This window comes from Scyliorhinus torazame, chromosome 18 (assembly GCF_047496885.1).
Source record: "Scyliorhinus torazame isolate Kashiwa2021f chromosome 18, sScyTor2.1, whole genome shotgun sequence".
Taxonomy (NCBI): domain Eukaryota; kingdom Metazoa; phylum Chordata; class Chondrichthyes; order Carcharhiniformes; family Scyliorhinidae; genus Scyliorhinus; species Scyliorhinus torazame.
This window is the reverse complement of record NC_092724.1, coordinates 69,727,681-69,752,413: the sequence shown is the minus strand read 5'-3', so window position 1 is coordinate 69,752,413 and position 24,733 is coordinate 69,727,681. Positions and strand designations below refer to the sequence as shown.

The window sequence follows — 24,733 nt, the reverse complement described above, 5'->3', positions numbered from 1 at the left end:
CCAAATCTATACATTTATCAATTTTCCTTTCTGTGGATTGGACCTGCAACTAAAATGATAAATTCACCCAGGAGTGTCAATATAAAGCTGGATCTGTTAGACCCTGCAGAATTCACTAACATCAACAACAAGCTAACAGAAAGGATTTAAAACATGAAGGACAAAAAGGCAAACAATGCAATCTTCATTAAATACAGAAATTAACATTTATACATCATAATGGGCAACATCGCTAAATATATTAGATATTCCACCTGACTACATTTACTGAAGATATTCACGTATCTTTATAATGACTAGCTAAAACACGAGTATGGCTTGACCTCAAGACAATCAGCCTTCCTCTTACTCAGCACAATCTCTACCTTGAAAAATGGTCAGAAATTGGCCAACAGCCAGTCTTACCATTTAATGCTTGATACACATATCCTTCATTCTTTTCAGCATCTGAAACTGCAGCACGTAGTTTCGGCATTAGAAACCTTCCATGTACTTTGAGTGAATGAGACCTTAACTGTTCAATCATCGGAGTAGAATACGAACACCTGGGGCATCTGTAGTTTCCACCTTCTGTAACTTCTTTATAGAAAAATGCATTAAACTATTAACACATTAGTGCATCAGTTTATTTACATTATTTTCAAGTTCAACTAATTTGATAAGAAATAATGCCCCACTCCTTTCTCTAACTCCAACCCTCAATAGAGTTGAACTTGGCAATGTTTATGTAGCACATAACTTCACTGTCACAAGGCAAACAATGCAATCTTCATTAATTACAGAAATTATTTTTGTAACATTCCTCAGTTGGAGTAGCTCTCATGACATGGCCACGCTGCATTGGAAAAGCAGCTCGCTGCGGCACAACGTGGCCAATAAAAGCCGGGACCCTGCTCCCGGGACCACCCCGGCTCGCAACGTTTCGCAAGATCCAACACAATCTTGCGAAATGTTGCTATGTAACTCCCACCCACAATGGGCAGGATCACTCTGGCAAATCTGCATATTAGAGCAAAACAGCTAGTCTGACTCTAATGTGCAGATTCCCGAGGTACCAGAGGCTTTGGGATTTTATCCCCTTCACCTCAAAGTCCTCAGGCGAGCAATGTTCAGCACTGATCCCCACCCTACGCCGCAGCAGTCACCCGGGCCATCTTCAAATTCATCTGGAGATCCAAGATGGACCGTGTCCGAAGGGACACCATGTACAAGCCTCTGGATAAGGGAGGGAAAAACGTACCCAACGTCTCCCTCATCCTGATGGCCACCTTTGTGTGCAGCTGCATCAAGCTGTGTGTGGACCCCCGGTATGTAAACACCAAGTGTCACTACATACTGAGGTTCTACCTGTCCCCGGTGTTACGAAGGATGGGCCTGGCCTCATTGCCGCAGAACGCTCCAAGTAGTTGGTGTGTGCCGTACCACCTGTCCTTCGTGGAAAGGTTTTTGAAGAAAAACACCTTTGACCACAAGGCAGTGAAGCAGTGGTCAGCATGTAATGTCCTCGAGGCCCTCAGGGAAAAGGAGACTGTGGAAGATGTTGGACGGTTCCCTGAGCAGACTGTCGGAGTCATGTGGCAGAACGCCTCATCACCAGAACTTACAAACAAGCACCAAGACATAGCTTGGCTGGTGGTGAGAAGGGCCCTCCCTGTCAGATTCTTCATGTACACCTGAAGTCTCAGCACCGTTGCACGCTGCCCTCGGAGTGGCTGTTGGGGAAATGAGACGGTCACCCACCTCCTTGTGGAATGTGCCTTTGCAAAGAAGGTCTGGAGAGAGATGCAGTGGTATTTGTCAAGGTTCATCCCGAGCAGCTCTGTGATACAGGACTCTGTGCTCCACGGAGTGTTTCCAGGGACACACACCGAAACAAACATCAACAGCTGCTGGAAGGTCATCAACTCGATGAAAGACGCTCTTTGGTCTGCCCGGAACTTGCTGATCTTCCAGTGCAAAGAACTGTCCTCGACCGAGTGTTGCAGACTGGCACATTCCAAGGTCCAGGACTACGTGCTGAGGGACGCACTCAAGCTTGGGGCAGCTGCCGCCAAGGCGCAATGGGGAAAGACCACTGTGTAAGGTCTTACCAGCAAATGTACACCGAGGGGCGGGTAACAGTGTAAACCCCCCCCCCCCCTCGGTCTGGGTCATTAACACTCCAATGTATAAAAGAAACATGACAATGTAAATGTTTAAGAAGGAATTGTAACGCAAAGAACGGTATGTGTGTAAGGTTATCAAAATTGAATGGAAGAAGGTCAAGGGATTGTGTAACTCTGATGGAATGTACAGTCAAGACAATTCAAAATGTTCTGTAATGTTTATGATAGATTTTACGAATAAAGTATATCTTTTGAAAAAAAACTGATCCCCAGAAACGGATAGCAGACGGAATGGCACTCATGGGGGTCTCCAAGTGGATTGGAGGCCCCCAGCTGCATGCCCTTTGGGCAGGGTGGTGCTCTGGCACTGTTGGTGCCACCTGGGCACACTGGCAGTGCCAACACCACCTGGGTTCCAGCCTACCAAGGTTTCCAGGTGGCATTGAGAGCTGTGTGGGACCTGACAGGGTGCCAGGTTGGAACTGTCAAAGTGGCACTGTCAAAATGCCAAGCTGGCATTTTTTTTTTGCATACACGTGATTGGGCCAGGGACCCGCCCATAGTGCATTCGGGTTGGGGGAAAGAGGTCGGGAATCATTTTGGGGTCCTCAAGAGTTCCGGTGAGTGGAGCTCTGCACTGTACAAAACGGGGCTATGTGCGGCCTCAGCCACGCGTTCCCCGTTCAGACCCCTTACACAACGAGAGTCAAATTGAATAGTCATGTGTTTCCCGGCACTGAGAGCGCCGGGAAACAACCAGCTGAACGTGCTCGCTAGGGTATTTTGTTCCCTTTTGGGAGAATCATGCCCATAGTCTTCAAAATTAGTCCAACCAAAATTTTATGACAATCCTAATACCTGAGCTAGCAGTCTGCATGCTATTTTTCAAGCTGCTCTTTCTTTTTCTAAAAAGACAAAAAGAAAAAAATGTTAGCTTGAGACACAATTCAAGGCTCTTCTTCATTACCATGCTGCTTTAAACATATAAAGTTGATGAGTTTTATTTGAAAGTCTTTCAGGTGTTTTTAGTTTACTGCTTGTAATTAAGGATGATATGTTTTAGTTTGATCTCAAGATTTGGTTTTGTCCGGGAAGATTTGAAATTTCACACCTTCAGGAGGTGCAACAAACCACTCTCCCTTATCAGAATTGGTTATTTATGTTGTTTCCAGATTAACGAATGCAAGCAGACCAAGCACAGAACATTGCCCATGTCCAGAAATTGCACATCTTTACAATGTGTACATCTAGTCTTTATTTTATTAAAATGGCTGAAGATATACATTGAAAAAAATATATATTGGAGATGTAAATCATTGGGGCTTTAAATGCCAATGTAGCCATGTTGAAAATATTGGGTGAAATCTTCCCAAGATCTGGCGGTGTGCCATTTCTGTCACGAAGTCCGGAGTGAATCCCTCTGGCTCAGTGTGATTTCGATCGGAATTCTTACCGTTACTTGAAAAAAAAACTTGTTCACAGCAATAACGCCATGCCCATGGTGCTGCGAGTCTGAAAATCAGCTGCCCCGGGGTCAACTGAGAAGTACCACCAAGGGGACGCTGCATTCAAAAGGCTCCATGGCACTTGCTCACAATCCAGCCAAGAGAATTGCAGCAAGAAAGCTTCGCAAAAGGAGTAAATTATGAGGATCAGTTGTACGGATCAGGCATGCACATGGAAGTAATTTAGGCAAATAGCATAAATACATTGAAGGTGAAACCAAGTAATTACAAAAAAGGAGAAACAAATAAGTTATGCCAACCGAGTTAAATAAATGGAGATGGAAAGAGCCTTTCAGAGCATAAACAGTAGCATGGGTATGTTGGGTCAAATTACCCTTTTTGTGCTGTAAATCATATGTAATTTTTCAATGTATTTGAATATAGAAGACTAAGGGGTGATCTAACGTAGAAGTTATGATTGAAGGATTTGATAAGAGGCAAAATTAAAAATTATTTCCTCTAATGCTATAGTCCAGAACTAGGAGGATCCTTAAGATTAGAGCAAGGATGTTCTGGATGACATCACAAAGCATTTCTTCACAAAGGGCAGTGGGAATCTGGAACAAAAATGCTTCTATAGCTAGGTTAATTGAAAATTTCAAACCGGAAATGGATATATTTTAGTTGGGAAAGGATATTAAGGGCTTATAGAGTTAAGATAAGGATGATCTTGCCAGAGCTATTTTCCAGCTGTGGCAACATTCTTGAACATCTCTTCTATAATCTCATCAAAGTATACCCTTCCTGTGACCATAATTGTACACAAAACTCCAGCTGTGGCCTTGTGCAATAAAGGAAAGCATTCCATATGCCTTATCTTTTTTAAAAAAAAAGTATTTTATTACAAATCTGTATCAAAGCAGCTTACAGCCAATAAACATACTTCCCAACAATCAATGATACAGTCTGTACAGATTTTTCCCCTTTTTCACCCACATCCCACCGACAAACAGCTCCTCAAACAGTCACAAACATCCCCCAGCTTTTCTCAAACTCCCCTGCTGAGCCCCTTAACTCATACTTCACCTTCTCCAACCACAGGAAGTCGTACAGGTCACCCAACCAAGCCGCTACCCCCGGTGCGATGCTGACTGCCACTCCAGCAAAATTCGCCACCGTGCAATCAGAGAGGTGAGGCCACGACATCGGTGTTCCTCCTCTCCATGAGCTCCGGCTTCTCTGAAACCCCAAATGTCGCCACCCAAGGGTCCGGGTCCACCTCCTCCTCCACTATCCTGGCGAAGACTCGCGCCCAAAACCGTCCCAATTTTTCACAACCCCAAAACATGTGCGCTGTAGCCACTTCAAATGGCCAACTCCTGATTCAAAATGGCGAACGGCAAAGGCTGATGGGAAAGTCAGCCAACAAGACAAAAACCAGCAGCTGCAGGTTGGCTGTGTATTTACCTCTGGAAAGGCCAGACAATATCGATACCAGCAACCATCAGCATAACAAAACAACAGCCATCTGCATACTAATGAGCAATCCCCAGGAACAATAAGCAACACTTAGACACACAAAGCAAAACCAGACTCTTCGGCGCCAGCAGGAGCCTACACAAAAGGAGGTGAACGAGCACCTCAAGACCGCCCATCGATCAGGGAACCGCTCCAGCATTGGAGAAAATCGAACCAAGCGATTGGGACAAAGTCCAGTCACTTGGGACCAGGTACAGTGTCCGCCCCGAAAGGCGGGAAGCCTCTGGGAACAATAAGAATGGAGCCCCAAGTTCAAATTGCTCTCTTCTACTCCACCTCTTCGCTCTCTTCACGATCTTCTTTCTGCCCGGGTCACCCAGCAACAACGAACCAACATTGACCGTGACCGGAGCAGTGAAGATCGAAATGGTAAGTCTTAATTCAACGCTCGCTACGAGATAGGCGCTCCTAGCTACCAATCCGTACCAACTTCGAATCCCGCAGACTCAGAACCCGAACGAAAGGCCATTTGTTCCCCTGACCTGGTGGGCCAGTCCAAAGTTAAGTATAGGCCTGTTAGTTGTAGAAGTAGCTTAGACGTAGAATTTGTGCATGAGTAGCGATTACGGTGTATAATAAATGTGCTTTGATTTAAATCTTACTAATCGGTGTATTGGATTATTGATCATTACTCTGACTTGAACCTCGTGGCCGTATCATAAAGATACCTGGCGACTCGAAAGCAAAGGTAATAAAACAGAGCAATTGAACTAAGGCAAAGTTAGCAACAGCGCGTGATTCACTGGCCCTTGCCCACACCTTTCACACTCATCTGCTACCCCCTGAAAGAACCCACTCATTCTCGCCCAAGCCATATGCACCCTGTGCAACACCTTGAACTGTATCAGATTCATCCTTGCACAAGAGGTCCCGTTTACCCTACGCAGTGCCTCACTCTACTCCTCAGTTGATATCCCCTCCCAACTCCGCTTCTCATTTCTCCTTGATCTTCACCACCCACTCACCTCCCTGCTCCCCCTGCCACTTGTGTATATATCCCCAATTCTTCCCTCCCCTTCCACATCCGGAAGCAGCAGTCGCTCCAGCAGGGTGTATCCCGGCAACCTAGGGAACCCCCTCCAAATCTTTAGCGCAAAGTCCTTAACCTGCAGATACCTGAACTCACTACCCCTCGACAGCTCTACCCTCTCCCTTAGCTCCTCCAGACTGGCGAATCCTTCCTCCAAATACAAATCCCTCACCTTGACCAGCCTTACTTCTCTCTCCTCCCCCCCCCCCCCCCTTGCTCAAACACACGATTCTCGCACAGCAACGTTAGCACCGACATCCCTTCCATCCTAAAATGCCTCCTCAGCTGATTCCATATCTTCACCGTGGACTGCACCACTGGGTTCCCTGAATACCTATTCGGAGCCATTGGCAACACTGCCGTCACCATAGCCCTCAAACTAGACCCCTGACAAGATTCCAATTCCATATGCCTTCTTTACTACCACATCTACCTTTCCTGCAACCTTCAGCGACCTGTGAACTTACGTTCAAAGGTCTCTCACTGCCTCACTTCAAGTGGAGGGCAGGGTCGAGGATGCTGCCGATAAGAGGGAATTACGGGTTTCAGCCAGGGAGGATGGATGCGAGGTTTCTGGGATGGGAGGGGAAAGGGGTAAAAGAGATGAAGGATCTGTTTCTAGAGGGGCGATTCGCAAGTTTGGAGGAGCTGGGGGCGAGGTAAGGGTTCCAGCGAGAAGGGGGCTTCAGGTATATGCAGGTGCGGAATTTTGCAAGAAAGGTTTTTCCGAGTTTCCCGGTGGCATCGTCCTCCTTGTTGTTGGGGGAGGTGTGTAGCCATCTGGGATGGCCACTTCCGGACTACAAAATGGACACTTTGCAAAGGCTGCAGGGAAAATGGACAATGCTGAGAGAACAAGCAGGTTCAGAGCTTGTCTGTATATTGGAGCCGCAGCTCCCAGACAAGACCAAAATTGTAGGCCCCATTAGCATACGAATGGCCCATCTCCGGGAACAAAAGGGTAACATTTGAGTAACCGATACTAAGGCAGACACCTCGGCGCCAGAGGAGACCGAAACAAAGCAGACCAGCGGCCACCGAGGACACGCCCAGCCATCAAGGCACTTTATTGGATGAAATCAATAGGAATGATCAAGAAACAGCCCAATTGATTGGGGCCAAGTTCAAGGCCTGCCCAAAAGAGCGCGAAGCCCCTTTGGGTACAAGAAGGAGCCCCCAAGAGAGAATGGTTCTCTTGGACCCGGCTCTCACCGAGGAGAGACCCGTCCACCAGCTGCAAGCAAGTCCAAGGTCAACGCACGCTACCAGACAGACGACCTTAGCTGTTCCCCTGTACCAGTTCGACCCCAGCAGCCTCAGAACCGAACAATGGCCATTGTTCCTCTGAATGAGTGGGTGTCCGAAGCCAAGTATAGGCTTTAGCAGTAGTGATAGTTTAGTCTGTAGAGTTTCGTGCACGAGTATATTTAACTGTGTGTAAATAAATAAGCATCGACTTTGAACTAACTAACTAGTGTATCGAGTCTTTGATCAGAATTCGGTTTTGAACCTTGTGGCGGTATCGCAAGATACCTGGCGACTCTAGAGCAAACGTAATTAGAATTAAGGAAGGCGACCATATTGACCGCCATATTCAGAGCCAACCAGAGAGCAACAGTAGCTGTCGGTGGGGTGGTTGGAGAGTGGGGTCATTTCGTCGATCTACAGCAGAATTATGGAGAAGGATAAGGAGTCCATGGAAGTGATTAAGGCTAAGTGGAAGGAAGAGTTAGGGATGGAGCTGGATGAAGGATTATGCTAATGCCTCAACCTCACATGTAAGGCTTGGGCTGATTCAGTTAAAACTGGTCTATAAGGTGCACTTAACGAAGGCAAGGATGAGGGGCAGCACGGTGGCAGTGGTTAGCATTGCTGCCTCACGGCGCTGAGGTCCCAGGTTCAATCCCGGCTCTGGGTCACTGTCCGTGTGGAGTTTGCACATTCTCCCGGTGTTTGCGTGGGTTTCGCCCCCACAACCCAAAGACGTGCAGGGTAGGTGGATTGACCACACTAAATTGCCCCTTAATTGGAAAAAATTAATTGGGTACTCTAAATTTTTTTTTTTTTTCAAATGAGGATGAGCCGGTTGTTTGAGGGGGTGGAGGATACTTGCAAGCAGTGTGGGAGCAGCCCAGCCAATCATGTCCATATGTTTTGGTCCTGCCCGAAGTTGGAGAAATATTGAGGGTCATTTTTCAGCACCATGTCAGAGGTTCTGCATGTGGAATTGGAGCCGGGTCCCCTGGAGGCCATATTCAGGGTGTCAGACCTGCCGCAGCTGCAGACAGGAGCAGGGGCAGATGCTTTAGCTTTCATCTCTTTGAATTCTCGCAGACGTGTTCTGTTGGGGTGGAGGTCAGCTTCTGCCCCCAGTGCCTCGGCGTGGTTGGGGAATCTAATGGAGTTCCTGCATTTGGAGACGGTGAAATGTGCTCGGAGAGGGACGGATGATGGTTCCATCAGAGATGGGGCTTGTTTGTTCTACATTTTGGAGACATGGTTGCTGTCAAGGGTGGGGGCGCGGGGGTTTGTGTATTGTTCCAAAAATGTAAAATTTGAATAAAAAGTAAAAGCTACATTTCCCATTAAACAACAAGAAACGTATAGCTCTCAATCTATCTTAAAATTAGCATGGCATAGAGTGGACTTCTGGCGACGGGGACATGCTGAGCGGAAGCACACAAGGTGGTTCTCCTTTGAAGAATTAGAAAATAGGCACTTTCAATCCAAATTAGCCTGCAAAGATTTGACGAAAACATCCCCTTACCTTCTACAACACACGGACAAGGAGAAATGCCTGGAAGCAGTAGCTTGAGGCCGCAAAGAGACAAGAGCTGCGGCAAAGGACAGGAGAAGCGAGCGAGCGGATCAGTGGACCCACGAGGCGAGGGATCCCCAGCCACACCTGACTGAGGGAGACCAGCAACCTGGAAAACGAGCTGTGTCCCCCCCGCGCAACATCTCCAAGCCCTCGCCACAACTGCACTTCCATCCCCGCCAGCCAAACACTGAACAAGCCCCGTGGTAGTAGCCACACTCTGGAACCAACTGAGACAACACATTAGTCTGACCGAAATGTCCACCATGGCCCCCAGTTAGAAAGGAAAGATATATAGTCACTAATAGGATAATCCCTAGTGACAGCTCCGAATGTGAACAATCAGGAATTTCAGGTGTTGAAACAAAAAGGCTATGATTGAATCATGTGCTTTGGTATCATCCAACCTATAAGCAAAATCTCGGAGCTCAGGGATCTCTGCCCGAAAGACGCCTCAGGTTGTTAGATACTGCCTCCTTGGAGGAGCCATATATAGCCCACTAACACAGAACGTGACACCAGTTCAAGTCACCATTCATCTTGTGCCAACATATCTCTACATCTGGTTGGCAAGTCCTCAGAATCATGCAATGTCAGTATGTTCCCAGCACCATGTGTGTTCAGTTTACCTGTTCAATTTGTTCAGCGCACCATTCTTGATGGGTGTATTTAATAAACCTGCTGTCAGTCACCGTATTACATCGAGATGACAAATCTTCTATACAATTGCAAACATCAACAATTATAAATGGACTACTGGATTTTGCAAGGAACGTTAAACGTTTGACAGATGTTAATGCAGACATGTTGCACCGAATATGCAGGCAGTGTGTTTTGGTGCAGACAATGTTGTGGAAGGGCATACAATATATTTATTCTTCAAGAGAGCACATAGACTGTGCAGAATGTAATGTCCCAAGACTGTGCAAAGTGTAATATCCCAATTTGATTGCTTGCTTTGCCAAAAAATTGTGGAGGTTCCTTATTTTTGTATTCGTCTGAGCTGGACAGCACTTTTTGGTGGTTTTAAAGGTTTATCACCCAGTTCAAACTTTTTAGGCTCATGAGAAAACAGAAGAGCAAACTAACTTGATACGATATCTAAATGACTAATGAAACCTAGTACCAAGGCGAGGCTGATGATTCTGCCCCAGATTTTTGGACGTATACAGCTAACCGAAATTCAAAAAAACTTTACCTAGATCTACAAGATTATGAGGGGCATGGATAGAGTGGATGGGCAAGCACTCTTTCCCAGGGTGGAGGGGTCAGTCTCTAGGGGGCATATGTTTAAGGTCCGTGGGACAAAGTTTAGAGAAGATGTGTGAGGCAGGTTTTTTTAAATATACGCAGAGGGTGGTGAGTGCCTGGAACCCGCTGCCAGGGGAGGTTGTGAAAGCAGATACATTAACGGCATTCAAAAGACATCTCGATAAATATATGGATAGGATGGGTATAGAGGGATACAGCACTAGGAAGTGCTGAGGATTTTGGCCGAGGGTGGCATCATGACCAGTACAGGCTTGGAGGGCCAAAGGGCCTGTTCCTGTGCTGTATTGTTCTTTGTAAACAAACTGGCATAGTGACCTGCCACAGAGATTTGGTGGCCCAGCCAAGTCTTTCAGCAAGACTGGATGATCCCAGCAGTGGACAAGGCGGGATAATCCCACTCATAGTTCATCTAAAAACTATCAAGTTAGGGTATACGCCCAACAGAGAATGTAGCATCAACGATATTAAATACTTTCATGAAGTGAAGGATCATTTGTACTGAAGGCATTATGAACATAAGCAAAAATGTTTCAGTAAATAAATTAGTATTACCTGCTCTTGGTAACAGAGCTGTTGCGCATTTTAGATGTACAATGAGTCTTTTCATGATTGCGAAGTCCTGCCAGTGCTTTAAAAAGTCGTGCACAATGTCTACAACGATATCCTTCCAATGCAGTACTGTGTTTCACTGTACTCTCCGAATAGGTTTCTTTCACACTTGTAATTGGAGCTCTGCTCGACACCACATTTCCTGGGATCTGAACAAAATGTCCAAAAAATATAATCCATTAATTTTTCAGCGAACAGCCAGAAGGGATGTTAATATTGTACTTTTTAAATATTAAAAACCTGCAGTTTGATGTTCCTAATACCCACAGATTTCTCAGGTGAGGCATGAGAGTGCCTGCACTTGACATCAATGCAGCATTTGACCCATCATGGCATCAAAGAGCCCTAGTAAAGCTGAAGTCAATGGGAATAGGGGGCAGTGGTCCATTGACTGGGCTCATGCCTAGCAAAGGAAGATTGTTGCAGGTGTTGGAAATCAATCATCTCAGTACCAGGACATCACTGCAGGAGTTGCTCAGGGTAATTCTAGGCCCAACATTTTTCAGCTGCTTCATCAGTATCCTTGATGATTGCGCAATGGTCAGTACGATTAACAACTCCTCAGATACTGAAGTAGTTAGTGTCCATATGCAGAAAGAAGAGGACAACATGCAGACTTGGACAGATATGTGACAAGTAACTTTGGCAGCACCCAAATGCCAGGCAATGATCATCTCCAACAATCCAAATAGGTCCCCCTGACATTCAACAGCATTACCAAAGTGGAATCATGCAGTATTGACATCTTGGGGTGGTGTGGGTTACCATTGACCAGAATCTTAACTAGACCAGCCATTTAAGTACTGTGGTTACAAGAGCAGGTCAGAGGTTGGGAATTCTATCATGGGCAACTCAACTCCTGACTCCTCAAAGTCTGTCCACCATCGACTAAGCACAAGTTAGCAGTGTGATGGAACACTCCACTTATCTGGATGAGTGTAGCTCCAACAAAACTCAAGTAGCATGATCCCATCAAGTTCAAAGCAGCCCACATGATTGGCACTCCATCCACCAATGTACAGTGGCAACAGTCTATACAACACACACAAGGTGCATGGCAGAAACCCACCACACCTCCTTCAACATAACCTTTCTAGCCCACGAGCTCAGCAGGGACAAGAGCAGCAGAGAACACCATCATCTGCAAGCACCACCCTCCCCCTCCAAACTACACACCATCCTGACTTGGAACAATATCACCATTCCTTCACTGTCACTGGGTCAAAATCTTCAAACTGCTGACCGAACAGCAACGTCTATGTACTTACACCATATGGGAAGCAGTAACTCAATAAAACAGCTCACCACCAACTTTTCAATGGCAATTAGGAATGGATAACAAAGGCAGATCTTGCCAGCTATGGCCCTATCCCATAAGAGAATAAAAATACTCATCATGAGTGCTTAGCCCCAAAGCAAAGTCCTTACCAGTCTTTGTCAAATAGCCTTCTGTATGTCTCTCTGACCTGTGCCAGTTTTTTCAATTCACAGTAACTTCTTTCAATTTTCAAGCCACCTAGCACGGACATTCCCTTTCAATTTTTCCTTGAAATCTTCCCGTCGTAACCTCTCTAAATTTGTCAGTTTCCTCTTACGATGTGTCCTGCCCAGTATCTTGGGCTATTTCCTAATTAGCACAGAAAATTTCTTACTTATGAGAGTACAACTACACGAGTCAGGAGCAGGAGCAAGATATACGGCTACTCAAGCTGCTCTGTCATTTAACAAGGCCATGGCTGATCTGATTGTAAGTTCAACTCCAAATTACCGCCTCCCTCCTAGAATTTTCACCCCCTTGCTGCAGGACATATTGAAGGGGAGCCGAAGTTGTGGTCCATATTGGTACGAACAACATAGGTAAGAGGGAGGAGATCCTGAAAGCTGAATACAGGGAGCTATGAAATAAATTAAAAAGCAGGACCTCAAAGTAGTAATCTCATGATTAATTCCAGTGCCATGTGCTAGCGAGAGCAAGAAAAGAATAGAATGCTTGGCTGCAAAGATGGTGGAGGGAGAAATTTGGTTTCCTGAGGCATTGAAACCAATTCTGCGGAAGGTGGAACCTGTACAAGCCGGACGGGTTGCATCCCAACAGGACCAGGACCATTATCATTAGAGGGGCATTTGTTATTGTTATTGGGGAGGGTTTAAACTAGAATGGCAGGGCGATGGGAACTCGAACAAGATAGATTAGGAAACTTCATTAAAAGGCATGACTGTGGACAGGCAATGGCTAATATTTAAAGGAATAAATGTATGCACTGCAACAATTATATATATTCCTTTCTAGTGCAAAATCACAAGAAAAATGGCCCAACCAAGGCTTACAAAACAAATTAAAGATACTATTAGATCCAAAGGAGTCATATGAAGTTGCTAGAGAAAGTAGCAAGCCTGAGGATGGGGAGAAGTTCAGTATTCAATAAAGGAGGACAAAGATATTGAAAATAAACTGTAAAAGGTTGAAAAAGAATTGTGAAAACAGTCCGAAACTGGAGAATTTATATTGGAGAACAAGGAAATAGCAGAGCAATCAAAGAACTATCTTAGTTGTCTTCACAGAGGAAAGCACAAATAACGTGCCAGAAATGCTAGGGAATCAAAGATTTAATGAGGAGAGTTGAAGAAAATTTGTATTATTAGAAAAATAGTGTTGGAGAAATTAATGGGCCTGATAATCTACATCCCACGGTGCTAAAGGTAGCGGCCATGGAAATAGTGGATGTGTTGATTGGCATCTTCCAAAATTGAATAGATTCTGGAACAAGATTGACAGATTGGATTGTTACCCCACTATTTAAAAAAGGAAAAAGAGAAAACAAGGAATTACTAACTGGTTAGCCTAACGGGCGGCACAGTAGCAGTGGTTAGCCCTGTTGCTTCACAGCTCCAGAGACCTGGGTTCGATTCCCGGCTTGGGTCACTGTCTGTGTGGAGTCTGCACATTATCCAGTGTCTGCATGGGTTTCCTTGGGCGTTCCGGTTTCCTCCCACAAAGTCCTGAATGACGTGCTTGTTAGGTGAATTGGACATTCTGAATTCTCCCTCAAGTGTACCCGAACAGGCACCATAGTGTAGCGACTAGGGGATTTTCACAGTAACTTCATTGCAGACACTAATAAAGATTATTACAAACATCAGTAGCAGGGAAAATGCTATAGCTTATTATAAAGGATGTGATAACAGGACACTTAGAAATTATCAACGGGATTAGTCAAAGTCAACATAGATTCCTGAAAGGAAAATCATGTCTGATGAATCTTCTGGAGTTGTTCTTGAGGATGTAACAAGTAGAATAGACAAGGATGAATGTTGTCTATTTGGATTTTCCAAAAGCATAAGTTCCACACAAGAGGTTAGTGTGCAAAATTAAAGCACATGGAATTGGGGTAATATATTAGCATGGATTGAGAATTGGTTAGCAGACAGGAAAAAGATTGGAAACAGACCCATTTATTCCTATTCTCTGTTGTCCAAGTAGTGGTAGTGACTTGTGGGGTCCTGCAGGGATGAGTGCTTGGGCCTCAGCTATTCACAATATACAATGATTTGGATGAGGAAACCAAAAGTAATATTTCCAAGATTCCTGACATGAAACTGATTAGAAATTAAGTGGTGAGGAGGATGTAGAGTCTTCAAGATGATTTAGACATGTTAAGTGAGTGGGTGGTGAATGCAGTACGTGTTTTAACAAAAATAAAAAAATAAAAAAAGTACCCAATATTTTTTTCCAATTACGGGGCAATTTAGCGTGGGCAATCCACCTAACCTGCACATCTTTGAGTTATGGGGTGAAATCCAAGTAGACACGGGGGGAATGTGCCAACTCCACACAGACAGTGACCCAGAGCCAGGATCGAACCCAGGTCTTCAGCGCCATGCCGCCCTAATGTGGCTATGTGTGAAGTTATCCACTTCAGACGAAGAAACAGAATGGCAGAGTATCATTTAAATAGTGATAGAGTGGGAAACAGAGTGGGAAATGTTAACGCAGAGAGTCCCGGGTGCCCCAGTTACTGAAAACAAACATGCACGTACAGCAAGCAGTTAGGAAGGCAAGTGGCATGCTTAACAAACTGATTCCGTGGGAGAGTTTGAGTCTGTTAGAACATAGAACAGTACAGCACAGTACAGGCCCTTCAGTCCACGATGTTGTGCCGACCATTTATCCTAATCGAAGATCAACCTACCCGACACCCCTTCAATTTACTGCTCTCCATGTGCCTGTCTAAGAGTCACTTAAATATCCTTAATGACTCTGACTCCACCACCTCTGCTGGCAGTGCATTCCACGCACCCACCACTCTCTATGTAAAGAACCGACCTCTGACACCTCCCCTATACCTTCCTCCAATCACCTTAAAATTATGTCCCCTCGTGACAACCATTTCCACCCTGGGGAAAAGTCCCTGGCTATCCACGCCTCTCATCACCTTCTACACCTCTCTTCCTTCTTCGCTCCAGTGAGAAAAGCCTTAGCTCCCTCAACCTTTCTTCATAAGACATTCCCTCCAGTCCAGGCAGCATCCTGGTAAATCTCCTCTGTACCCTCTCAAAAGCATCCACATCCTTCCTATAATGAGGCGACCAGAACTGGACACAATGGGCGGGATTCTGCCGCAATTGGCGGGATGGCCCGATGCCAGCGCCAAACCTACTCTGGTGCCGGGCCAACCGGAAGTTGCATAATCCTCCGCACTTCCGGGGGCTAGGCGGGACCGGCGCACGCGCAGACCGGCCGGCGTGTTTCCTGCGCATGCGCGGGGGGGGGGGGGGGTCCTTCTCCGCGCCGGCCATGGCAGAGCCCGACAGAGGCCGGCGCGGAAGGAAGGAGTGCCCCCACGGCACAGGCCCGCCTAATCGGTAGGCCCCAATAACGGGCCAGGCCACCGTGGGGGCTCCCCTGGAGGCAGATAACCCCGCGCGCCCCCCCCCCCCCCCCCCAGTAGCCGGCCTACAAGCCAGGTCCCGCCGAGATGGACCACATCCATTTCACGCCGGCGGGACTGGCCAGGAACTTACTGCCGCTCGGCCCATCGGGACCCGGAGAATGACCCGGGGGGAGCGCTGCCAATGGCCCCCAAGCGGTGCAGCGCGATCCCCGCCCGAAAACCGGCACTGAGAATACGGCAGCCCGTGTCAGAGCGGGCTTCACGCCGCCCCCCGGGGATTCTCCAAGCCGGCAGGGGGGGTCGGAGAATCCCACCCAATATTCCAAGTGTGGTCTAACTAAGGCTTTATAAAGCTGCAGCAAAACCTTGCAGCTCTTAAACCCCCTGTTAATGAAAGCCAACACATCATACGCCTTAACAACCCTATCAACCTGGGTGACAACTTTGAGGGATTTATGTATGTGGACCCCAAGATCCCTCTGTTCCTCCACACTTCCCAAGAATCCTGCCTTTAACCCTGTATTCAGCATTCAAATTCGACCTTCCAAAATGAATCACTTCACATTTATCAAGGTTGCACTCCATCTGCCACTTCTCAGCCCAGCTCTGCATCATGTCAATGTCCTGTTGTAACCTGCAACAACTCTCAACACTATCTAGAACACCCCAACCTTTGTGTCATCGGCAAACTTACTAACCCACCCTTCCACTTCCTCATCCAAGTCATTTATAAAAACCACAAAGAGCAGAGGTCTCAGGAAAGATCCCTGCGGGACACCACTGGTCACCGACCTCCAGGCGGAATACTTTCCATCCACTACCACTCGTTGTCTTTTTTCGGCCAACCAATTCTGTATCCATACAGCCAAATTTCCCTGTATCCCATGCCCCCCAACTTTCTGAATGAGTCTATCATGGGGAACCTTATCAAGTGCCTTACTGAAATCCATACACTCCACATCCACTGCCCGACCTTCATCAATGTGTCTCGTCACATCCTCAAAGAATTCAATGAGGCTTGATCTGCCCCTCACAAAGCCGTGCTATCCTTAATCAAACTATGCTTTTCGAAATAATCATGAATCCTATCTCTCAGAATCCTTTCCAATATTTGGCTCACCACAGACACAAGACTGATGGGTCTGTAATTCCCAGGGATTTCCCTATTCCCTTTCTTGAACAGGGGAACAACATTCGCATCCCTCCAATCATCCGGTACTACTCCAGTGGAGAGTGAGGACGCAAAGATCATCGCCAATGGCGCAGCAATCTTCTCCCTCGCTTCCCGTAGTAACCTTGGGTATATCCCGTCAGGCCCCGGGGACTTATCTATCCTGATGCTTTTCAAAATTTCCAGCACATCCTGCTTCTTAATATAAACCTGCTCGTGTCTATTAACCTAGTTCACACTGTTCTCATGAGCAACAAGGTCCCTCTCTCTAGTGAATACTGAAGCAAAATATTCATTTTGGGCCTCCCCCATCTCCTCAGACTCTAGGGACAAGTTCCCTCCACTATCCCTGATCGGCCCTACTCTCACTCTGATCATCCTCTTATTTCTCACACAAGTGTTGAACACCTTGGGGTTTCCCCTAGTCCTTCCCGCCAGGGCTTTTTCATGCCCCCTTCTAGCTCTCCTCAGTTCATTTTTGAGTTCCTTCCTGGCTACCTTGTAACCCTCTGGAGCCAAGTCAGATCCTTGCTTCCTTAACCTTATGTAAGCTTCCTTCTTCCTCTTGACTAGAAGCTCCACTTCTCGTCATCCAAGGCTCTTTCACCTCACCATTCCTTCCTCGTCTCAGTGGGACAAAACTATCCAGCACTCGCAGCAAGTGCCCCTTAAACAACCCCCACATTTCTGTTGTGCATTTCCCCAAGAACAATTGTTCCCACTTTATGCTCCTCAGCTCCTGTCTAACAGCAGTATAATTTCCGCTCCCCCAATTAAATACTTTCCCATACTGTCTGTCCCTATCGCTCTCCATGACTATGGTAAAGGTCAAGGAGTTGTGGTCACTGTCACCGAAATGCTCTCCCACCGAGACATCTGACACCTGGCCTGGTTGTTGCCGAGCACCAAGTCCAATATGGCCTCTCCCTTAGTCGGCCTATCTACATATTGAGTCAGGGATCCTTCCTGTACACACCTGACAAAATCTGCTCCATCCAAATCATTTGCACAAAGGAGGTTCCAGTCAATATTAGGAAAGTTGAAGTCACCCAAGACACCAACTCTGTTACTTCTGCACTTTTCCAAGATCTGCTACATAATCTGTATCTCTATCTCTCTGCTGCTATTGGGGGTGGCGGGGGGGTATAGAAAACCCCCAATAAAGTGGCTGATCCTTTCTTGTTTCTGACTTCCACCCGTACTGACTCAGTAGACAAACCCTCCTCAACTACCTCCTTTTCTGCAGCTGTGATGCACTCCCTAATTAACAGTGCCACTCCCCCTCCTGTTTTACCGCCCTCCCTATTCTTCTGAAAACATCTCAACTCCGGAACATCTAACAACCATTCCTGCCCGTGTTAGGTGCACATTCACTTGAGCTCAGATGACTGACTGGGGGGGGGGGCGAGAAGAGGAGAGAATCAAATAGAAACCTACAACATTTTAACAGGATTAGACAGGGTAGGTGCAGGATGCACCGATGATAGGTGGGGGTCCAGAACCAGGGGTCACAATCTGAGGATACAGGGTAAACTACTTACGACTGAGATGAGAAATTTCTTCACCCAGAGAATAGTGGGCCTGTGGGATTCTTTACCACAGAAAGCAGTTGAGACCAAAACATTGTATGGTTTCAAGGAATTAGATATATCTCTTGGGGCGAAAGGGATCAAATGATATGGGGGAGGGTGAAAGCCGGAACAGGTTACTAAATTGGACGATCAGCCATGATCACAATGAATTTCCAAGCAGGCTCGAAGGGTCAAATGGCCTACTCAGAATCTACAAAGAAAAATGTTCTTCACTCCTCTCATAGAACTCTCAACACCTCAATCATTTCACTTGTTCAAACATGCTCCAGGCATCCTAATTTGATTCCTGCCAAGATATTACTTGTTCTGCTCTCAATCCTCTTGTAATTGATTACATCCTGATAAACCTTGAACAAGCATTCAATTTTAGGGTTCCATCGGACCACTAGCAGTTTGTATTCAGAATGTCTGTGACAGAGTTTACCCTTGACAAGTGGCAAGAATACATGATTAAATTAAGGATAAATGCTTTCTTTGGCAGAAAGTATGATCCTATTACACCCACTTGATTTACTCAATTGTGACCGCAAGGTTCCAAAGGTTCTCTTCAAACTGGCTTCGTTTGCAAGAGGCTGCAACGCACTGAACTCTGGTTCTTTCAAATTAAGCACCAGCCAATCTGAGGTGCAATTGTCAAAGGAAACAATTACTCCCACACCTTTCAGCCACCTTCATATTGTGAATACTCAGCGTCTTTCCTCCCCACTCTCTATCCTTAACTCTATACACTCTCCGATCTGTTCATTTTTCACCAATGGTTTGGCGGAAATGAGTGAAGGTGTCTTCAGGCTCTATTTGGGCTGGAAACTGTGGGGAAAATGCAGCTCTCCATGGCTCCTCTGCTCCAATCACACACGCTTGGTTTGCTCTTGTCATTTGAGTGCCCCAAGCCCATTACAAACATAGCCTGCTGTTTTGTGACTTATTTTCCCACTGTAGCAGTCCCCACTACCTATCCCCCATCCCGCCCAGCTGCCATCATTGGTTACTTCTTCCTCTTGGATGGTCCATGAAAGCCTCATATGCTTCATTTCCCCCTCTTGTTCTATTGTCACTCACCACACCCTTATCCCTTCATCCAGATAGATTTACAAACCACAATACAATAACTAGAGGAAGAGGAAGTTACATAAACTTCCTCATCCTCAATGATGGGTCTTGATGCCCAGCAAGGTAACTGAAATGGTTGCAACCGCAACCCTCTTGGCTCCTCAACCCATTGCAGCCTTCGTCCAAACATGTAGAACTGAATACCAACATGGATGCCTTTTTTCTAATTTGTTCATGGGATGTGGGTGTCGCAAGCTGGGCCAGCAATTATTACCCATCCCCAAGGGTCAACCACATTACCATGGATCTGGAGTCATGTCCAGACCAGGTAAGGATGACAGGCCAGGAAAGGATGACAGATTCCTTCCCTCAAGGACATTAATGAACCAGATGGGTTTTAACTACAATCAAAAATGGTTTCATGGTCATGTTTGGACTTTTAATTCCATATTTCTTTTTACTGAATTCAAATTTGACCATCTGCCATAGTGGGATTCGAACCCAGGTCCCCAGAGCATGACTCTGGATTTCTAGATTAGTAGTCCAGCAACAATACCACTATGCCATTGCCTCCCCACAAGAGCTTTAGTAAAGTTGAAGTCAATGGTTACCAGGAGAAACAAGAGCCACCAAATGGAAGTTTACCTCGCATAAAGGAAGACGGTTGTAAATGTTGGAGGCCAACTACTTCAGGCCCAGCATGCTGATGTTCCTCAGGGCAGTATCTTCAGTCCAAATATCTTCAGCTACTTCATCAATATCCTTTCCTCCATCTCAAGACATGGAGTTAACTTATGATTCCAGTGCGTTCAGTACTACTTGCAGCCCCTCAGATAATGAAGGAGTCATTATAAGATATAGATCTTTTTTCTAAAAGCCTCAACCTCCTCCCAGCTCCATACGTTGTCCTGTTGATATACAGAGGCTAATTGACGACAGCTAGGTTGGGCAAGAACCCAGGAAGTTCTGAACTCAACTCACATTCGGAGGAGCTGGAAGCTGATTGATTGCTCTTGCCTTCTATGGATCAACTCTGACACAGAGTGCATCCACAATATGCTCAAAGAACCTTCCAGTTGGCTGTGAGAATTCGCATTTGTGGTCAAGTGTAAGTCCTGCTTCCTGTAGGTGTTGCAGGACAATTTTCCAGTAAAGATGGAGATTTTTTCATGCTTGTTCTTACACTCACTGCCACCATATAATATTCTTGGTCTTGTTGCGGTAAGGAAAACATTAACTTCATTAAGAAATGACTTACTCCACCTTCATCTTGTCAAAGGTTCAACAAGCGAGAACAAGATCATGTGACATTTCAACATTTCCTACAATGATGTATACTGCATCCATTAGCATTGCACAGTCAACCTCTTATACTACATCACCTGGTTCCATCCTTATATATCCAATCATAGTCAGAGAATCACATGCAATGGCTTCTCTTCCTACTCCCATTCCATTGGTGTCTCCCCCGTGCCCCCCCCCCCCCCCCACCGGATATATCCTTGGGCCCCTCCTTTATATGCTACGCCTCACTGACATCACCTGACAAAATGTGTTATTTTCACATCTACACTGACAACACCCAGCTCTTACTCACCAACACCTCTCTCTCGTCTCCTCCACAAAATTAAGTCTTGGGTGAGCAGAAATTTCCTCCAATTAAATATTGGGAAGACTGAAGCTATTAGTTTGTGGACTGTGGTCCAGACTCTGCGTCCTAACAAGACCATAAGGCATAGGAGCAGACGTAGGTCATTCAGCCCATTGAGTCTACTGCGCCATTCAATGAGATTATGACTGATATCATATAATCCTCAACTTCACTTTCCTGCCTTATCCCCATAACCCTCGATTCCCTTACTGATTCTGCCCAACTCCGCCTTGACCATACTCAACAACCCAGCCTCTACAGCTCTCTGATAAAGAATTCCAGATGCACTCCCATCAGAGAAGAAATTCCTTCTCATCCCGGTTTTAAATGGGCAACCCCTTACTCAGATTGTACCCTCTGGTCTGAGATGCTCCTCAAAGGGGAAACAATCCCCAGCATCTACCCTGTCAAGTCCCGAGATCCTAGATGTCTCAAGGTCGCCTCTCATTCTTCTGAACTCCCAATAAGCATAGGCCCAACCTACTTAACCACTCATCATCTGAAAATACCTCCATGCCCAGGATCAACCTAGTGAACGTTCTCTGGACTGTCTCCAATGCCAGTATATCTTTCTTTAGACCAGGTGGGGTCTAACTAGTGCCTTGTATAGACTTCCCTATTTTTATACTCCATTCCCTTTGAAATAAAGGCCAACTTTCAATTTGCCTTCCCTATTACCTGAACTTGTATGCTAGCTTTTTGCGATTTATGCACAAGGACTCCCAAATTCCTGTGCTGCAATTTCCCAGTCTTTCTCCATTTAAATAATATTCAGCTCTTTATGCTTCTGACCAAAGTCCACAATTTCTTACATTATTTTTTTTCTCTCCAAAAGTGACGTCAGAGGGAAGCGGTGATCGGATTGGATGATAGCAAATCTGCCCCAAATTAAAAAAAAAACAGCTAAACTCGTAAACTTAAATTAAACTAATTAATTAATTAATTAGTGGTGGCTGGTCAGGTGATGTGCTTGAGCTGCTTGATGTGGGAGCTGGCAGATCCCATTGCGAGCTGCAGCGACCACATCTGCAGTAAGTGTTGGCTGCTCGAAGAGCTCCGGCTCAGAGTTGATGAGCTGGAGTCTGAGCTTCAAACACTGAGGCACATCCGGGAGGGGGAGACTTACCTGGACAGTGTTTCAGGAGGCAGTCACACCTGTCAGAGTAAGTAGTTTAAATCCTGCCAGTGGCCAGGGACAGCAGGGTGTGACTACAAGTCAGGCAGTTAAAGGGAACCAGCAGTCAGGAACTCAGGAGCCTCAGCCCTTGACCCTGTCCAACAGGTATGAGGCACTTGCTCCCTGTGTGGATGGTGAACAAGGCTGCAGGAAGGAGGAGTCAGCTGACCAAGGCATCATGGTTCAGCAGGCCATTCAAGGGGAGGGAGTAAATAGGCAAGTTGTAGTTGTAGGGGATTCTATTATCAGGGGGATAGATAGTATCCCTTGTGAGCAGGATAAAGAGTCCCGCATGGCATGTTGCCTGCCCGGTGCTAGGGTGCAGGACATCTCTGACCGGCTTGAAAGGATACTGGAGGGAGGGAGGGAGGGGGAGGATCCAGTTGTTGTGGTCCATGTCGGTACCAACAACATAGGCAAGACTAGAAAAGAGGACCTGTTTAGAGATTATAAAGAGCTAGGATTCAAATTAAAAAACAGGTCAAGGGTCATAATCTCCGGATTACTGCCCGAGCTACGTGCAAATTGGCATAGGGAGGCAAGAATAAGGGAAGTTAACACGTGGCTGAAAGAGAGGTGTGGGAAAGAGGGGTTCCTTTTCATGAGACACTGGCATCAGTTTTGGGACAGGGCGGACCTATACCGTTGGGATGGTCTCCACCTGAACCGAGCTGGGACCAGTGTTCTGGCGAAAAGATTAAATAGGGTGGTCAATAGGACTTTAAACTAGAGATTGGGGGGAAGGGAAAGTCAGAGAACCAAGAGGTGAAGTAATCAGTGGGAAGCGTAGCTGCTTAGGAATACAAAAAAGCACGAAAAGACGGAACTCAGGAGAGGTTACGATAGTCCCCATCCCACAAAATATGACACAGTGTATGGAAAGGCTCAGTAAACCAAGGTCCACCACACTAAGAAAACAAAAAGGGACGGTCAATAGAGAATTAAAGGGGCTATATTTAAATGCGTGTACGGAACAAGGTAGATGAGCTTGTGGCCCAGATTGTGACTGGCAGGTATGATGTGGTAGGCATCACAGAAACGTGGTTGCAGGGAGTTCAGGACTGGCATTTAAACATCCAGGGATTCACGACCTATCGAAAAGACAGAGGTGGGCAGAGGGGGCGAAGTTGCCTTGTTAATTAGGAATGAAATTAATTCAATAGCACTAAACGAAATAGGGTCGGATGATGTGGAGTCTGTGTGGGTAGAGTTGAGGAACCACAAAGGCAAAAAAACCATAATGGGAGTTATATACAGGCCTCCTAACAGTGGTCAGGACCGGGGGCACAAAATGCACCACGAAATAGAAAGTGCATGTCAGAAAGGCAAGGTCACAGTGATCATGGGGGACTTCAATAAGCAGGTGGACTGGGTAAGTAATGCTGCCAGTGGACCCAAGGAAAGGGAATTCATTGAATGTTTACAGGAGGGCTTTTTGGAACAGCTTGTGATGGAGCCCACGAGGGAACAGGCCATTCTGGACTTAGTGTTATGTAATGAGCCAGACTTGATTAAATATCTTAAAGTAAGGGAACACTTAGGAGGCAGTGATCATAATATGGTAGAAGTCAATCTCCAATTTGAAAGAAAGGTAGAATCAGATGTAAAGGTGTTACAGTTAAATAAAGGTAACTACAGGGGCATGAGGGAGGAACTGACGAAAATCGACTTTGAGCAGAGCCTAGTGGGAAGGACAGTAGAACAGCAATGGAAGGATCAATTATGAAGGCAGGCTAGCCAGTAACATTAGGAATGATAGTAAAAGTTTCTTCAAATACATTAAAAACAAATGGGAGGCAAAAGTAGACATTGGGCCGCTCCAAAATGACGCTGGTAATCTAGTGATGGGAGACAAGGAAATAGCTGAGGAACTAATAAGTACTTTGCGTCAGTCTTCACAGTAGAAGACATGAGTAATATCCCAACAATTCCGGAGAATCAGGGGGCAGAGTTGAATATGGTAGCCATCACAAAGGAGAAAGTGCTAGAGAAACTAAGAGGTCTAAAAAAGTTCTAAAGGAGATAGCTGAAGAAATAGTGGAGGCGTTAGTTATGATCTTTCAAAAGTCACTGGAGTCAGGGGAAGTCCCAGAGGATTGGAAAATCGCTGTTGTAACCCCCCTGTTCAAGAAGGGAACAAGGAAAAAGATGGAAAATTATAGGCCAATTAGCCTAACCTCGGTTGTTGGCAAGATTCTAGAATCCATATTACGGATGAGATTTCTAAATTCTTGGAAGTGCAGGGTCGGATTAGGACAAGTCAGCATGGATTTAGTAAGGGGAGGTCGTGCCTGACAAACCTGTTAGAGTTCTTTGAAGAGATAACAAATAGGTTAGACCAAGGAGAGCCAATGGATGTTATCTATCTTGACTTCCAAAAGG

General features: G+C 46.0%; 1 protein-coding gene across 3 annotated transcripts in view; it reads right to left on the bottom strand.

The window, feature by feature from the left end:
- Nucleotides 1–24,733, bottom strand: part of LOC140395284 (uncharacterized) — a 238,102-nt gene that overhangs the window by 165,838 nt on the left and 47,531 nt on the right. For all 3 annotated transcript variants that reach the window (XM_072482859.1, XM_072482857.1, XM_072482858.1), the window contains 3 exons: nucleotides 10,762–10,967; nucleotides 2,964–3,010; nucleotides 406–579 (listed from right to left, as the gene is read on the bottom strand). In XM_072482859.1, the coding sequence (XP_072338960.1) occupies nucleotides 406–579; nucleotides 2,964–3,010; nucleotides 10,762–10,967 (427 nt within the window). The remainder of the gene's footprint in view (nucleotides 1–405; nucleotides 580–2,963; nucleotides 3,011–10,761; nucleotides 10,968–24,733) is intronic.